This window comes from Nakaseomyces bracarensis, assembly GCF_045282275.1.
Source record: "Nakaseomyces bracarensis strain CBM3 chromosome Unknown Scaff9_0, whole genome shotgun sequence".
In the NCBI taxonomy this organism is placed as follows: Eukaryota; Fungi; Ascomycota; class Saccharomycetes; order Saccharomycetales; family Saccharomycetaceae; genus Nakaseomyces; species Nakaseomyces bracarensis.
In genome coordinates this window covers 291,861-309,625 of record NW_027263970.1, presented here as the reverse complement: position 1 = coordinate 309,625, position 17,765 = coordinate 291,861, and the positions used below count along the sequence as shown (strand labels likewise).

At 37.2% G+C, this 17,765-nt stretch overlaps 7 protein-coding genes across 7 annotated transcripts; 5 read left to right on the top strand and 2 right to left on the bottom strand.

Annotated features, from left to right (window-relative positions):
• Positions 1-161: 161 nt before the first annotated feature.
• Positions 162-7,349, bottom strand: PRP8 (U4/U6-U5 snRNP complex subunit PRP8; the record flags this gene model as incomplete). Its single annotated transcript, XM_071052548.1, has 1 exon — positions 162-7,349. The coding sequence occupies one exon, from the start codon at positions 7,347-7,349 to the stop codon at positions 162-164; it is 7,188 nt and encodes a 2,395-aa protein (XP_070906395.1).
• A 263-nt stretch (positions 7,350-7,612) lies between these two features.
• On the bottom strand, positions 7,613-9,457 carry CDC23 (anaphase promoting complex subunit CDC23; the record flags this gene model as incomplete). The annotated part of the gene is made up of 1 exon (XM_071052547.1): positions 7,613-9,457. The coding sequence occupies one exon, from the start codon at positions 9,455-9,457 to the stop codon at positions 7,613-7,615; it is 1,845 nt and encodes a 614-aa protein (XP_070906394.1).
• Positions 9,458-9,697: 240 nt separating this feature from the next.
• THP2 (Thp2p) lies at positions 9,698-10,480 on the top strand (the record flags this gene model as incomplete). The annotated part of the gene is made up of 1 exon (XM_071052546.1): positions 9,698-10,480. One exon carries the CDS (start codon positions 9,698-9,700, stop codon positions 10,478-10,480), a length of 783 nt encoding a protein of 260 aa, XP_070906393.1.
• Positions 10,481-10,929: 449 nt separating this feature from the next.
• Positions 10,930-12,567, top strand: MTG2 (putative GTPase MTG2; the record flags this gene model as incomplete). The annotated part of the gene is made up of 1 exon (XM_071052545.1): positions 10,930-12,567. The coding sequence occupies one exon, from the start codon at positions 10,930-10,932 to the stop codon at positions 12,565-12,567; it is 1,638 nt and encodes a 545-aa protein (XP_070906392.1).
• A 361-nt stretch (positions 12,568-12,928) lies between these two features.
• DBP8 (ATP-dependent RNA helicase DBP8) lies at positions 12,929-14,236 on the top strand (the record flags this gene model as incomplete). The annotated part of the gene is made up of 1 exon (XM_071052544.1): positions 12,929-14,236. The coding sequence occupies one exon, from the start codon at positions 12,929-12,931 to the stop codon at positions 14,234-14,236; it is 1,308 nt and encodes a 435-aa protein (XP_070906391.1).
• Positions 14,237-14,533: 297 nt separating this feature from the next.
• On the top strand, positions 14,534-15,085 carry NOP19 (Nop19p; the record flags this gene model as incomplete). The annotated part of the gene is made up of 1 exon (XM_071052543.1): positions 14,534-15,085. One exon carries the CDS (start codon positions 14,534-14,536, stop codon positions 15,083-15,085), a length of 552 nt encoding a protein of 183 aa, XP_070906390.1.
• A 475-nt stretch (positions 15,086-15,560) lies between these two features.
• Positions 15,561-17,120, top strand: NMD3 (ribosome-binding protein NMD3; the record flags this gene model as incomplete). The annotated part of the gene is made up of 1 exon (XM_071052542.1): positions 15,561-17,120. The coding sequence occupies one exon, from the start codon at positions 15,561-15,563 to the stop codon at positions 17,118-17,120; it is 1,560 nt and encodes a 519-aa protein (XP_070906389.1).
• Between the last annotated feature and the right edge of the window lie 645 nt (positions 17,121-17,765).

Sequence of the window (17,765 nt, the reverse complement as noted above, 5' to 3'; positions counted from 1 at the left end):
AACTTTTTTTATTTTACTGGTTTCGCTCTTGTCTACCGTAACCTGGCCAGATGACAAGTTAAGTCACAGATCAAATATAAATAATTAATACAGAGCGTATTTTTTATTCTTATACATTATTCGTAATATATATAATTAAATTAGTGATTTTTCGACTTTTATTAAGAAAATACACTTTCTTGAGCTGCTTCCAAATCATCATCATTGGTCAATTCTGAAAATTGTAAAAAGTGACTAGGTCTGTGACGTTCATTATAAAACTCAATTGGCACCTTTGTTTCCATTATTAGATCCGACTTAACATTAAAGGCAGTTGGTGAAAAATAGTAATTCCAGACTTGGTCGGAAGGTACTAGGAAATTACCCATTATCTTGTCTGAGAGCATCAACTGTTCGTGTTCACTAAAATGTGGCTCAAACCCGTCTGGAATATCGCTTGTGTGATCTTTGTTTTGGAGTCCCCATGCAAAGCCTTTCTTTGTCAAGGAGAAGGCGGAGACATTTATAGAACCTGATCTAGAAGAAATCGAAATAGATATACTATCAAAATTTTTCTCAGCAAAATGATTTACATGATTATTAAGTTCCTTTGGTGACATAAATTTGTATTCATCATGATGAATGTGAATCCAACCTAAGAGCTCCTTGCCGCTGAGTTCTGGTTGAGCTTCAGAATTTGGTGGATTGGTGAATTTTACATCTTTTGACGATCCTATTTGTGGTACCAATGCAATTGTTTTAATTTCTTTGATATTAGGATAGTCTTTTGGAGATGAACCATACAAGTAAGCAGCAATATGGAACTTAACATCAGATATGGTGACTAACTTTTCTAATATATTCTTGGGAAGTACATAAACAGTTTTTTCCTCAACAAAATCGTCAGTTGCAACATAGATATTCTTTAGTCTCAAATATAACAGGCTATTGGCAATAGCTGATGATTTCCATTCACTTTTTGAGTTAAATGTTGCTGTTTCGTAGTTGGACGACGTTACTACAACAATTTCTTCACCTTGAGCATTGATCGTTTTAGCTTTTGTTACAGTAGAAGATCCATTCTCCTCCATCAACTTATTCTTTTCCTCTTTTGCTTCAGCAAGCTCAGCCATTTTTTGTCTTTTCACTGATGGCGCCTTTATATTTTGGCCAAGTATTAGATCCTTTATTTCAGTTTGAGTTAATGCTGCTATTTTAACATTGTACTTTTTACTGTATTCACTTAATATCAGATCACGCATTTGAGCTTCAACTTCGATCCATTGCTCATCACTAAATGACGGCCAGAGGTGGTGTTCTTTGATTATGATTGTTGGATCTTTTAATAAAATCAATTTAGCTTGTTCCTCATTCGTCTTTAAAGCTCTCATTAGAAGAATGAGTCGTGAAAATGCTGTATAAGACGATACACGTTCCAACCAATCGTCATAAATATTGAATAACACGAGTTTTGGCTCTGTTGCACGCATTACAACATCAGAGAGCTTATCTATGGAGAGTGCAGCAGAAAAAGGCAGCTTTAATTCGGTTGGTCTTATTGCAATGTTAGGGAAATCCAACATATGCACCTCTAATGGATCAAGCATGGCCTTCCTTGTAACTATGATTTGCTTAGGCTGTTCTTCTTTGGGTAACGATCTGATCAAAGCGCTGATTTCTTCTGCAGTCTTCCATTTAGCTAGTTGACTTAATCTCTTTTGTCCAGTCCAAACAGAGGTATGAATCACTTTCAAATAAAGATGACCAGTCTTAGGATTTAAAGTGAATATACAACCATTCACAGCTTTAGTTGCAATGTTACCTTCAAATGTTTTGTGAACTGTTACCCTATAAACATTCGTATCGTCAACAAAGAACTTGACGTCATTATTGAATAATTCCGCATAGTTTGAGGAATTTAAGAACGGTTCTTGTACTGTAGATTGATAGATTTGTAACCCCTTACGAATACGTTCACGTAAAACATATAGTGCCGGATTAGCTTTCATTATAGTTTTCATACCATTTTGGACTAATGGCTTAAGTCCTTCAAACCAATTACCGTAAGCATCATACATGTTATATGCCAGATCAATTGTAATCATTACACCAGTAGGTGAGGGATACATACTAACATTATCTGTTGTGTAGTCCAAAAATTTAGCTCGAGCATATCTAGATATATCATGAGAATCATAATCACCATAACGAAGCTGAACATCAATCCACATTTTTCTAGTGTAGATTGAATTGAAATCATCATTGCTATTATGAAGAAGGGATGGTTTTGAAACTTTCCATTGGTCTAAACTTTCCATGGTAACATCTGCAGCAGATGCATTCATTTTATATGACTTTCGAGGATGAATCGATTCCTTTGTTACGTTTTCAATCCCTAGAACATCCAATTCTCCATCCAAAATTTGACATAAATCAAACACAACGCTTTCGTGTATTTTTTGCCATAAATGTGCTCTGAATATCTGAATCAATGAAATCTTTAGAGTAGGGATTTTACCATGCAAAAATATACCTGTTAAATCCAACTGCACTAGAAAACCAACGTAAACATTTGCTCTGTTGATTGTGGGTGACCACCAGAGTGTAAATCTACGATTTGGAATTTGACTTAGACCAGTTCGTTGAGCGTGTGTTAGTCTTTTAAACTGCATAGAGTCTTCGAAACCCGAAGCTTTTTCCCAAAACAGCCCTTCCCATGAATGAAATCCAGTACCTTTGAACAGCGTGTGTTCTAGGATAGTTTCTATTCCTCCTAATGCCTGAATAACATCGGTTCTATAATTATTCAAGTTCCAAAGTTTACCATCATGGTGGGCATTTGTCCACCAGAAGGGATTAGACTTCTCAATCGAGTATTGTTTAAACTCCCTCCTCACTCTATGGCCTCTATCGTAAGCCAAAGTATGACGATCCCGTTGAAATAGTGTACTTATTCTAGGGATTCCTCGATCCCATGCACTTTCAAGCTCCTCAAACGCTAATCTCCTATTTTGTTGCATAGCCTCCAACCTCTTAGTGGCATACTCTGACCAAACTCTTTGAGAATCTAAAAATTCATTTTCCCATGTTGGAATATATCTGAATATAGTGGGGATAGATTGATCTTCATCGTGAGACATACCAGCTCGGAAATGAGTAATTCCAGTATCCGTTTGTTTGGAATAAGCGAGATCAGAGGCTGGAATTAAAATATGTGAAGCACTTAGCATACCCAGGCCACCTAGTTCTTTTGGAGTGTAGAATACTGCAGGAGGAAAACGGGTAGGCATTTTTGAGTTCAAACCCAACTTTACTCTGTTTTGGACCCGAGTTTCAGCCTTTACTAAGATATCTAGTAAGGGTTCTGTGGATACAATTGCTTCCCTAAAGTACGTAAACAAAGCAATCAATGCAGTATTCCATTTCGCTGCAATTTTGGTAAATGTTGTCGACCCTGCAGCCATTAGAATTCCTCTAATTGTTCCTTCGAAATGATCCACAGACTCCTTTGAAACCTTTAGAAAAGCCTTGGCAGTTCGTTGCTGGGTTTTAGCGTCTACCAAATCCCAAACACCTTCATCATTCGACGTTAGTTCGTCAAGTCTTGATCTAGGAGTAATGCATACTTCAAACCCACATAAGGTGAATAGTAGATTAGGGTTGTTTTTGCTATAAACGGAAACAAAGGATGAATCCCAGTTAGCCTTCGCTAGGGAAGGTGGTACCCTACCTTCTATTTCCCAGAAGAGAGCCTTTCCTAAATGGACATCTTGTCTTATTAATCTCATTCTTTTATCTCGTGGCCAACATTTTTTGTTTGGGTAATTTGTAATCGCCTCAAAATTTGGATCGGGGTTTTCTGATAGGTAATTGAAGACCAAATCATCAGCTTCTTTTTCATGTAGATGAAAGACGATGTAGATTTTATCCAAGTATCTCATGTAATATTTAATTGGATTTTTTTGTTCAATAAGTTCTGATTTATATTGCATGAACTCGTTAGGTGAATTAGCTTCTCCGGCAATTTCTGATGCTCTATCTTGACCCAAAATCAATAAATCCAGTACTAACCCATAAAACTGATATATAAAGGATGCAAACTGAAGACCTCTAATAATTCCACATTTATTGACATAACTCATATCCTTGTAATTTAGAATAACATTATTTTTTGCTATCATATAATCAGCGAGATTTGGATCCATAATCAATCTCAACAATCGATTCAGCAAAGTGAAATCAACATTTTCAATAAAGCTATCTAATTTAGATTCCAATAGTACAGTGGTTTCGTTGTTATTAGTTTTCCATACGTCCTGTAAATTATTGATGCCCTGAGACCATTTATACACAAGTAATGGGGCAATTTCAGAATCGTTGGGTTTCACCCAATTTGGAAAAAGATTACGCTGGTCTGATTCATACCAGAGATACTGGTCTAGATAAGCATCAGTAATTTTTTCAAGGGGATCGACGGAATATACTGGAGAAATATCATGGTAATGCTCCATCATTGTAATGTCAATAGGCTTGAAAACTCTTTGTGTCAAAAGGAATTTTTTAACTCTGTTAAGGGTGTCATGAGGGTTATCATAAGCTTCCTCAATTAAAGCCAGCTCTTCACGTTCAGCTGCATTCAACCTTACTTTAGCACCATAAGAATCCTTTAAGTTTTCAAGTGCTAGGACTAGTATTTTCGTGTCGTTTTTATAGGTTAAAGAAGGAAAGGCAATCGGAGAAAACTTCCTTGATTTCAACCAATCCACCATTACTTTGAAAATTGTTGATGCTTCATCTGGCAGTAATTCTGGTCCGTTTTTTTCGATGTTCAGCTGTCTGTCTTGTTCATTCTTAATCCATAATCTGGTTAACCTCCCAAGATTCCTTTTTGCAGTACTTTTCTCAATATGAACGCCGCGAATCATCTTTTCTCTATTGCTGTGAGCTGAAGAAATCCAGCCATCAGCTTTAGCTCTTATATACCGTTCTATGATAGCTTTTATAGGTTCCGGCATCCCTGGAACATCCCAAGGGACATTAGCCTTCCAACATCTCCAGGCTTCGCTCAAATGCTGTAGAATAGTTCTGCTTTTACGATGTCTTAGATTCTCTGGAATCATATCCATTATGTCATTCATAACCGATGCTCTCAACTCTAAGTCATAATAGGCATCAGCTCGTTGCTTTGTAGTTGTCTTTACTATCTCATTTGAACGGCCTTCAAATTGTCTGTTAAGTAGGTTGGAAAGCCATCTTTCCAGGATTGGGATTATTCCTCGCATAAAGAAAATCCAAACACGCCATGCAGGATTCCAAAACCCACAACCAGGACCTTTGCCGATAACTTTATTAAAACGTTGGTACACCACATGTTTCAAATCTTTGCATGCTCTTATTTGATGCATAACTTTGTATTTGTATCTGTAGATACCAGTTAATTGACCTAAATGGTTAAATATATAATATACCGAGTCAGCTAATTGGTAAGCGTCTACATTACCTAGCCTGAATTGAACATGTGCATCAACAATTAACTTTACCATTTTCAAAATTTCTCTAATTAAATGGAAGGTATTTCCGAATCGGGATTTTTTTCTTTCTTTAGTGGTTAGTGTTTTGGTAGGCTTCAAGTTGAAATTATAATCCAAATGTAAGTAATTAAGGCCTCTTTTATGAATTAAGAGATTGAGCATATTATGACCTTGTTTGCATATCTGGATACCAGCCTCAAGCCAATCAATATGAGTTTCCTGGAAATATTTTGTAGATTTTAAGCCAGAAATCAACTTAAGTTTCTTATGGTGTCTATCTTTATTTTCTTTTAGTTCATTAAATACATTTCTTTTTAATAGCCTCTGATATGAGACCTTGACCTTAACTGGAAATTCTTCTTCTGGGTGCTGTAAATACCAAGATTTGACTAATGGGACATCTTCTGCACGTTTGGTGCTTCCACTTCTACGATTAAAAGGGAAAGGTGCATGGAAAAGCTTTATTGCATCCTTAGTGTTAATTTCTGACAGCGCTTCTTCATGCATTAGTGGTTTTATATCCAAACCAATATCGTAAGAGTTTAATTTGGTTGAGTGATTTGAACTTATATTAGGAATCATAATTTCTTCTGAAAAAGATTCTGATGATTTTGTGAACTGTTCTAAGCAGAATATCGGGTGTGAGTGCCAGCTGTTTGTAACAGATCTTGGTCTTGAATTATAAACATGGGGAAAAGTAAGCCTATGTTCACTTCTTATTGGATTTCTGAAAATTATTCTATCAATAGAATTGAACTCGTTCATATCCTCGTCATTTAATTCATCATTTGGGTATAGCGGTTCGAATTTTGGACCACTGCTAACTGTGCAGTTCAGCGCTTTGGATGAAAAAAATGTATTTCTATCGAACAAGAAGTAATAATTTTTATCTACAGGTTCATCTTTGATAGGCAACGATAGTTTATATAAATCAGACATAATATCGAGATTTAAAGTCCATTTTTTATATGAGCTACCATTGATGCTTTTCTTATCATCTTCAAGTGGTCGTTGATCATAAATCCAAGAACCAATATTTGTGGTAGTGAGATCTTCTATATTAAGTTCTACTCCTTTGGGCGGTTCAATGTCCTCTAAGTGCTGACCATAAGACAACGGAGGTTCGTCATCGTCGAATGGTGGGAGACGCATTCGCTTGAAGTGAATTCTATCTCTCTTTTCACGTCTCATAGCAATCCACATAGTAGACCATTGAGCAGTATAGACCGGTTCTATTACTCTGGGAATCTCATTTACAAATGTAATTGCGCCTGAAATGTGATAAAGTACTTTAACTTCTTTTGTATTCTCCCATGGTTGGGGCATGTTTTCGAGCAGTTTGAAAACTGCATGAGGCATATATTTAAGCGCACCTAAAAATGATTTCTTATCATAATCAAACCTCTTCGACGACATGTCGGAATGACTGTCAATTATCTTCCTTAAATGTTCAGAGGGCATCTCAACCTTAGCGAACGATAATTGGCCTTTTTTCAGTCGTTTAACTCTCTTCGCCTCACGTTTTATAACTTTCCGAGTCCTCTTATTTCTCTTTTCTGTTTTATCTTGAGCCTTTCGTATCTTTGGTTTATTTCCAAACGATTCAGTAAATAACTCCTTCTCTACTTCATTCATAAATGTCGGTTGTAGCCCAGGAGGAGGGGGCGGTGGAGGAGGTACATCTTCATCTCCGTTGATATCAATTTCAAATCCTTCAAGATCTAGGTCCGCTGGAGGTGGTGGAGGAGCACCCTCATCGTTATTCATGTCAGTACTCATAATATCATCCTCAAATTCAAAATCCAGCCCTGGTGGTGGGGGAGGTGGTGGAGAATCCATGGCTTGTTCTCAATTTATGTACTTATATCGGATAATTCCTACTTATCTATGTATTTTACTTATGAACTACAAATATATGACTTGTCAAATTTATGCCTTTAAAATGAGATGAGGTTAACAAATTTGATTTTTTTTGTTCGGTACAGTTTTAATATCCGCATGATGTTTCGTAACTTATTACATGAGATAGCAGTAGTGATAGTAGGTGAACTAAGTTTTATATAGAGCTATTATGTTTTATATGCGAGTGAACTCTTACATTTTTACATGTTTCGTCTGCAGTCTCTGGCTAAAGATCTAGCTTCCTCGATTTCTTGAGATGTACCGCTAGATACACCTACTGCGAAGTTGTAAGCTTTATCATAGTTCTTGTTATTAAACTCATATTTCGCTAGCCACAGACGAGCTTTGACGCTTTCTTCTGTCACAAGACCTTCAGTTATATGTTCCATTTCGACACATTTTTCCATGAAGCATTTACATTTATCTATGTTTTGAACTTGTTCATATAGCTTTGCTAGTTTGAAAAGGAGAGAGGTGTCCTGCTCCTTGTTAGTTAGCTGTAGGGCTCTTTCAAAGCATTTTATTGCCTGCGTTTGGTTACTGACCTTTGCATAACACGAACCCAGCGCTTGCCACATTCTCATATCCAATGGTTTTAAAATACAGGCACGTTGGAAATAGTATAAGGAATACAAGTGCATATCAAGCACTTCATAGGCCTGGCCTAGACCATACCACGCTCTGAAATCCTTTGGATCGATATCAACAGCCCTTCTGTAAGATTCAATAGCAGCATGTGAATTTTTTAGCTCAACAAACTCGTGCCCCATTAGTGTCCAAGCACTTGTTGCTCTCTTATCTAATGTTAGAGCCCGCCGGAAATACATGATAGATTTCTCGTGCTCTTGCCTAGCACTATAATAATTGGCTATCACACAGCAGGTTTCAGGCCGGAATCTATCAACACCTGCAACAAATTGTGTTAAGTAGGCTAATTTGGAGTTTTTTTGCATGACATAAAGAATATTCGAGTAGGTGTCTAAATCATCTAATCTATAAGGGTCGACCTCTAGGATTTTCTCGAATAGGGATTCTGCATGTGTATAATCCATGTATTGGTAATTTGTTAATGCGTTCTGTGCATGCAAATATATGAAATTTGGGAACATTGTTAGGAGGTATTCAAAGAGTTCCAGATATTCGTCGACGTTGCCTTGAAATTCCTTAAAAATGAGTAGTTGAAATACTTTATACATGATATTGTTTTCTAGAGAAGCCTGACTTTTCAAATTTTCCAGTTTCTCGAATGAAACAGTCTTTTCCATATGAGAGATCAGAATGTGTGCTTCTTCAGTAGTAGTAATACAATCCAAAAGCTCTGTCCAGCAGGCATAATTGTAGGAGTATATCTTGAGTGAGTGTATAAATGCCTTCATGGCGGCGGACTTCGAGCCCCCCTGTTTCAGTAATATGCCTCGGAGGTAAAAGAGCAACGCAAATCCAATTGAATTTGTCGGTACTTCAGGGTTTCGTTGGGACATATGCGCGTCAAGATAACTGTTCAACTCCTCAAGAATCTTTACAATGCTATCTGGTGTAGCTTTACCTTCGCCCCCACCATCTCTCTGAAATCTAGGATTTTGCTCCAACATAACCTCATCTGCGCCATCCAACTCAATACCTTTCTCCATGCTACCATTATTAACAATGCTGGCTTTTCTGCTTACAGTTAATACATTCTCAAGTGTCTCCTGATGCCGCTTATCCCAAGATAGAAATTGGCAGTACAATTGCAGAAACTTCAACGCCGGATTGACAACATCCTTCAACCAGAATGCACACCTATCGAACTCTTTCCCATCGAACAACGTAGAGATATACAGGTACTGATCATACTCATTCTCAGTGAAATAGAAATGGTCACTCTCCTGAGCACCAACACTCCTTCTTTGTCCGCCAGCCTTCCCATCTTCGCATATACCGTTGAGTGCCTCAGATGCCCATTTAGCAGACCCGACCAACTTCATCTTCCCCATCTCATCCGCAGCCTTCCGCAAACTCCTCCGTACATCCGCAACAACATCATCGCTCAATACCTGGGCCATAGTATTATAATGCAGTCCAATTGATTTCTCTGGCCCTGTGTTAGTTCTAATTCATAGATCACAACAATATTTTGAATGCGATGGCCCTAAAAAGCCTTAAATTTTCAATTTTTGCGTTTAAACGGCATCCAACAAAAAAAAATTTGGGAACTCGTTATATTTAAGCACATGAAGAGGAACATCCACCAAATATTGAAGGGGCAGGTAACGAAAGCGCATTAAGAACAAGGAACTTGGGTGATGGAATTGAGTGAGAGGTATTATGATGCTCTGTGTGAGCAGGAGCAAGTTTTGCAAGAGAACCATGGGCATCTTTTGAGTGTAATTGGTATTCTTAAGAGTTTGAATGAGGAGGTTGGTGATGAGGAGTTGTTGGTGAGGTTAGGGAAGTTATCTAGGAGTTTGAAAGAGTTGGTGGACAGTTCTGTTGAATTGAGGTATAGGAAGTATCAGGCAAGGGAGCTTCGGGTAACGATGGATGCATTAGGGCCAGAAGATAATGATGAGGTTGTGAAGGCTGTACAGAGGAATGAGAAGCTACGGGAGTATATTGATCTTATAGAGGCAATTAATCGTGATAGTCTCACATATGTGAACATGTTAGGGAGGCTATCTGTTGATCTCGCGAAGCAGATTGAGCTGTCGGACAATTCGGTTACAGAATTTGTAGTTTCAGAATGGAAGCCACCACAAGAAGTTCAGGAGATACTAGAGAAGTTTCTCGATCTCGACGATAGTACAAGGAACTTGGACGAGCAGTTGGATAAGTATTTGGACGGTATCAAGATGGAGAGAGCGAAGTATAGCTTGGAGAATAAGTATGCTCTGCAGGAACAACTGAAGACTTTAGAGAAAGAAGTGAGCCACTGGAGGGAAGCATGGGTAGATATAGAGAAGCTCATGTTCGGTGATTCAGCACAATCTATGAAAGGAATGCTTCGAAGCATAGAGAAGATGCAAACAAAACTCACAGATACAGAAAAATTGCAACTTAGAGCAGATGAAGATGTTGTGATGCAATGATCATTAAAAAAAAAAATTGTGATAATATGATTATAATTGTATGTCAACGATATGATATAGAACTCTGAAATACTGTGGATGATATGGGTTATATGCAAAGAAAATATCCAAATGGCGAAATAAGACCGAAGTAATATTGCGATGTTTTCATAGGATAAATATCCAGTTATGAAGCTCAAACATCCCCCTTTCATGGTGAGAGGAAACGGGAACCCTTTACTAAATATATATAGATTCAATACAATATAGTATTTTTTTTAAAAAAGAACATAAATAAATACCTTCACTTTTAATAAATTGACGTAATGATGTTTAAATATGAAATTCACAAGACGAGAAGCGAAGCTCTGTGTTGAATGCTAGTATAACACATCTTCGAGTCAAGGAACTAAAGAAACATCGTCATACGTATACAAGTATCGTAACCCATTTTTAAAGAGTATATATATATGGAGCAGCAGTGCAAAACGATGTTGAAGGTACGAAGCATACACAGAATAGGAAGACAATTCTATAGTGTGAAGGTTCCTGATAATGCGCCAGGGCTGCGTGAGAATGAAGCATGGCTAGATAACATGTCCACAACAAGTCGCTTGGGGTCTAAGAGGAGGAAGTACGATAAATTTGCAAGGTTTCCCAATGGTAGTTTTCCTTGGAAGTATGAGGGCGATGAAAGTGATAGTAGATACAACTTAGTGCATACACCATTATCCTGGTTGACTGATATGAGATATCTAAGACAATTTAGCAAGAATAAATCTAACCAGAGCAATTTTGTGGACGTTAGAATTGTAAAATGCAGAAGTGGAAAAGGTGGTGATGGTTCAGTGTCGTTTTTTAGAGATGCTGGTAGAAGTGTTGGACCACCAGATGGTGGTGATGGAGGACATGGAGGCAGTATATATGTAGCTGCCGAGAAGGGACTTGATTCTTTAGCGAAGATGAGGGCGACTTATATTGCAGGAGATGGTGAAGCAGGTCAGGCTGATCAGCTAGATGGTGCCAGAGGTAAAGATATTCTGATCACTGTGCCTGTTGGTACAGTTATCAGACTGGCTCTACAGCCAAAGATTATTAAAGAGACACTAGAGCAGCAGGGGCTAAATGAAAAACTGAAAAGCATATTAAATACTACGGTGCATACTTTAAAATGTTGTAGTGAAGGTAAACCGTATCCTACACATGTACAATTGAAGAGAGAAGGATTCCGACCAGGCGAAGGATGGCTATTCAAGGAGAAAGATGAAAAATACCACCGAGAGAAGGATTGGTTTAGGCAATTGGATAGAAAGATGAAACCCTACGACCATGATATGATAAGAGATGAGGTAGACACCGACAAATTCCCGTTATTCGGTGTAGACCTCAGTAAACCTACTGATTCTCCAATTTGTATATTAAAAGGTGGCAAAGGTGGTCTTGGAAACATGCACTTTCTCACCAACCTTATTAGGAATCCTAGGTTTGCGAAATGTGGGAGAGAGGGTCTAGAACAATATTTTCTGTTTGAATTGAAAACTATTGCTGATTTAGGATTAGTCGGGCTACCAAATGCGGGCAAATCTACATTACTGACCAAAATCTCGAATGCAAAACCTCGTATTGGTCATTGGGAATTTACCACGTTGGAACCTACCGTAGGTACCATATCTCTAGGCATTGAGGGTCCAAGATTTACTGTCGCTGATATTCCAGGAATTATCAAGGGTGCATCTAAGGATCGCGGTATGGGTATGGAGTTTATCCGGCACATTGAAAGATCCAATGGTTGGGTTTTTGTTATCAGTTTAGAAAAGGAAGACCCCTTAGCAGATTTACAGATATTAGTAGATGAACTCGGTGGGCTGGAAGTAATTAAGAAAAAAAGAGTTTTAGTGGTTGCTAATAAAGCAGACATTGACTACGAAAACCCATTGTCGAGGGAGAAATACTTACGAATTCTCGAGTATTGTAAACAGTATGGATGGGACAGTATACCGATCAGTGCGTTACACTCTCAAAATATAGACTTACTTCTACAGAAAATGGCCAAATGCAGCGGAGTAACAGATAGAGGAGAGAAGAAAAAAGGTTCTCTCGCAGAATGAGTAGCGTTAGTACTATCAAGAGGCTGTAAATAAAGTAGTAATCTGGTTTATCATGTAATTATAACAATGGAAAATACCAATATATTATTTAATATTCCGAGTATATCAATCTCTCTGTTGTCCGGGTAATATCTGGAAAAATTTTTAGGTGATGAGATGGGCATCGGTTTATGCGATGAGCTAGCTTATTAGTTACAATCGAGTAATACGAAACAATATATCATTTATATGTATATAATCAGTAATTTTTGTACCAATTATAAAGCTGGCCTTGGTGTCTCTAGGATTAAATTAATTTCTTCAGAAGTATTACTGTAGTTAAAAGAAACCATATCGCACTATAAAGAACTTGAAAACGGATATGACTGAGGAACCCATAAGGAGAGCAAATTTTAGACAATTAGGACTATCAAAATGGTTGACCGAATCGTTAGCAGCTATGAAGATTACTACACCAACTGCGATTCAGAGCGGGTGCATTCCCGAGATTTTGAAAGGTAAGGATTGCATAGGTGGTGCTAAGACTGGTTCCGGTAAGACTATTGCCTTTGCTGGGCCGATGTTGACCAAATGGTCTGAGGACCCTTGTGGTATGTTCGGATTAGTCTTGACACCAACAAGAGAATTAGCCATGCAAATCGCTGAACAGTTCACTGCGCTGGGTAGTTATATGAATATAAGAGTTTCGCTTGTTGTCGGTGGTGAGAGTATTGTACAACAGGCACTTGATCTGCAGAGGAAACCACATTTCATTATAGCCACGCCTGGTAGATTAGCCCATCATATATTGAACAGTGGAGATGATACTGTTGGCGGGTTGAAGCGTGTGAAATATCTTGTTCTAGATGAAGCTGATATCTTATTGACAGAGACTTTTTCCAGTGATCTGGCCACCTGCATAGGTGCCTTACCACCGAAGGAAAAGAGACAGACGTTACTATTTACTGCCACTATAACCGACCAAGTTAGAGCGTTACAAGACGCTCCAGTTCAGGCAGGCAAACCACCTTTATTTTGTTATGAAGTTGAAAATATCGATAATGTTGCAATTCCATCAACTCTAAAGATAGAATATATCCTAGTCCCTGAACATGTGAAAGAGGCATACTTATTTCAGCTGTTGACGTGTGAAGAATACAAGGACTCTACGGCAATCATCTTTGTCAATAGAACCGTGGCAGCTGAAGTTCTACGAAGAACCTTATATAATCTAGAGGTCCGTGTAGCGTCTCTGCACTCCCAGATGCCTCAACAAGAGAGAACGAACTCTATTCACAGATTCCGTGCGAATGCAGCACGTGTCCTTATAGCCACAGATGTTGCTTCCAGAGGTCTGGATATCCCAACTGTGGAACTAGTGATAAACTATGACATACCTTCTGACCCTGATACTTTCATTCACAGGTCCGGTCGTACTGCCCGTGCTGGGAGAAAAGGTGATGCTATATCTTTTATTACACAGAGGGATGTCTCACGTATAGAGGCTATAGAGGAGCGTATCCACAAGAAGATGACAGAATGTGATAAAGTGCACGACACGGCAGTAATTAGAAAGGCTTTAACAAAGGTTACGAAGGCCAAGAGAGAGGCTCTGATGGCCATGGAAAAGGAAAACTTTGGTGAAAGAAGAAAACTACAGAAGAAAAGAAACCAAAAGAAACATGCATGAAAAAGGAAGCTAACCATTAGATTTTATAGCTAGGTAGTATCTTATAGACGTAATATTATGCACTCGATAAAATTTTTGTTTTGTAATAATAAGTGTAATTAGTAACTTTTTTTTTTTAATTTGATGCGCGATGAGCTTGGAAGGAGAAAAATTATTTCTTGACGTGCAGAAGAGGATATTATATTAGCAGAGAATGGGTTGTGTAACTGTAATGATCATTTAGAGACCTATATTATAATTCTAAAGAAGCTTTAAGATAGAATATTAGGATAGATAGAGAAAGAGTTATTAGAAGCTATGAGTAGAGCTGACGAGATCAAGGAGAAACTTGCGTTACAGGCGAAGATACAGGGTAGTTTTCAGAATGATACAGCAAAAGTTATGAGTTGGTTGTCTGATAAGAAGGAGGAATTAGATGGTGGGATATCTGTGGAGCAATTGAATGAATCTAAGCAACAATTTTTCCAATTGCCCGTCGTTCAGGCAGGTTCTGGGTTGAGTTTCCAAACGGAGGCGGCGGCTACGATGTCTGGTTCTAACAGCGCTGATATTCATACGATAGGAGAGTTCATAAATAGTGATAAGAAGGTTAGTTCTCTGGCGAAGAAGAAAAAGAGACGGGATAATGCGGCAACAGAGCCTAGGGATAGTATTCATCGGATCAGTAAAAATGACACCAAAGCTATGGTAGCATTAAAACATAAGATGCGCAAAGGAACCAGAGAAGAAATACGTAAAAATATCAGCAAAGAAGAGAAGAATATGAGCAGTGATGAAGAAGATGAACCAAGAGTTGAGATAAAGAAAAAATCATTTGGCCTACTATTTGACGGTAAAAAGAAGAAATAAAAGAAGGGGATTGTTGAATCCTCATAATCCTTATAATATAAGATGTTGTGTCAAAAATGTGCATCTGTTAATAATTGGTTGAAATCTATTATGGTTATCCATCCTATTTTTTCCTGTTATTTTTTTTTTTTATTATTACTTATTAATAATTTGAAGCTCATCGCTGACGTAATTAAAGCGTAAGGGTAAAAAAAAATTTACAAAAAAAAAAATTAAAAATTTTTCTTTGTAAATTTTTCATTTTGAAAATCTTGCGATGAGCTTCCGTTTTGTCGAACTAATGATATAATAGAACAAAGGTGGCGTTTTGTTCATATTTCACACTTGTTTATACTTCAATACAATTAAGAAGAGAATATAAAGGCTAAACTTTTTTTGTGACATCTTTTATCAATAGAGGGTTAAAAAGTATTTGAAATCGAAGGAAAGAAATAAACAAAATAAATACAAAATAATAGCATAAAACTAACAGAAGATGAGTTACACACCGATGGATGGACATGTGCATCAGCACCAACAAGTTGCAACTGTGTTATGTTGCAACTGTGGTACGCCTATTGATGGTTCTGCTGGTTTGGTGATGTGTTATGATTGTATTAAGTTGACAGTTGATATCACTCAAGGTATTCCAAGAGAGGCTAATATTTCTTTTTGCAGAAACTGTGAGAGATTTCTACAACCGCCAGGGCAATGGATTAGAGCAGAATTAGAATCTAGAGAGTTATTGGCTATCTGTCTGCGTCGTCTGAAAGGGTTGAATAAAGTCAGGTTAATCGATGCCTCCTTTATTTGGACTGAACCACATTCCAGGCGTATCAGGATTAAATTGACTGTACAAGGTGAGGCTATGGCTAATACCATTATTCAGCAGAGTTTTGAGGTTGAATATGTTGTTATTGCTATGCAGTGTGCTGATTGTGCCAGATCCTACACAACCAATACCTGGAGAGCCACCGTGCAAATCAGACAGAAAGTCCCACATAAGAGAACCTTCTTGTACTTGGAACAACTGATTTTGAAACATAACGCCCATGTGGATACTATAAATATTCAGGAAGCAAAGGATGGTTTGGATTTTTTCTATGGTCAGAAAAACCATGCTGTTAAAATGTTGGATTTCCTAAGTGCAGTTGTTCCTATTAAGTTTAAAAAATCTGAGGAATTGATTTCTCAAGATACTCATACTGGTGCTTCTACATACAAGTTTTCTTATTCTGTTGAAATTGTTCCAATTTGTAAAGATGATTTAGTGGTTCTTCCAAAGAAATTGGCTAAATCCATGGGTAATATCTCACAGTTTGTTCTATGTACGAAAATTTCTAATACCATTCAATTTATGGATCCAATGACTCTACAAACTGCTGATTTATCCGCGCAAGTTTACTGGAGAAATCCTTTCCATGCTCTAGCGGATGTTTCTCAATTAGTCGAATTTATAGTTCTAGATGTTGATCCTACTGGTGTAATGAAGGGTAACAAGGTACTTGCTGACATCACAGTTGCAAGATCTTCAGATCTTGGAGTAAACGATCAGGTATATTACGTCAGATCTCATTTAGGTGCCATCTGTCATGCAGGAGATAGTGTCATGGGTTACTTTGTCGGTAATTCTAATTATAACTCTGACTTGTACGATACCTTGAACATTGATCATGTCCCAGATGTTGTCTTGGTGAAGAAGCTCTACCAAAGAAAGACAAAGAAGAATAGATACTGGAAGTTGAAGAGAATGGCAAAGGAACATAAGGACATTGATGCTTCTCAAGACTACAGCAGCAGAGGACAAAAACAAGAAATGGAGCGTGCTGAGAAGGACTATGAATTGTTCTTACAAGAATTGGAAGAAGATGCAGAATTAAGACAGACCATCAATCTATATAAGAATCAAAATGCGGATGCAGGTCGTACTGGACAAATTGAAGATGAAGAGGAAGATGAAGATGCTCCACAAATTGACATTGATGAATTGTTGGATGAATTAGATGAAATGACTCTTGACGAACCAGAGCAGGAAGGTGAAATGGGACCTATGTAATTTCAGAGGCTCTTAACTCAATGATATTATTATCTAGAAGTAGATTTTGCATAGATAAAAAGTTGTTTATTGAAATCATTAATTTTAATCTATTTGCACAAAATCAATTGTATATTATTAGATCTTATCTAGGGTTGTTTCCTTTGAGAACATTTAGAACATGTTTAAAAAGACAAGCGGACATGGCACTATACTATTGAAATATTGTTAAGAGACAAAAATAAGAACTTATGACATAATATATAATCATGTTGCATATGTCTCCAGGTATCGTTGCTTATTGTGGACAATTGCCCAATTAAAATTTTGAAGGTTATAATCAATCACCAATACATAAATTTTAATGTTCAGATTCTTTTTTTTAATAATTGAATATTCAATAGTTTTATTTGTTATTAGTTTGCTGTATTACTTATTTTATTGCTAAAAAATTTTATACTATTTTACTTGATATTATGCAATATTGGTTTATGTTTATAATATAAGATGTTTATTTATCAATTTTCAAAATCAAAAAAAATCTATATGCGGTAAAAATAATAAATTAACAGCTGATATAATAAAATAATTCGGAAACCTATTAATATTTTTATTTAGTAATTATCTTATTCTTTTCATGTTTGTTTACTCTTATTGTTATACAAT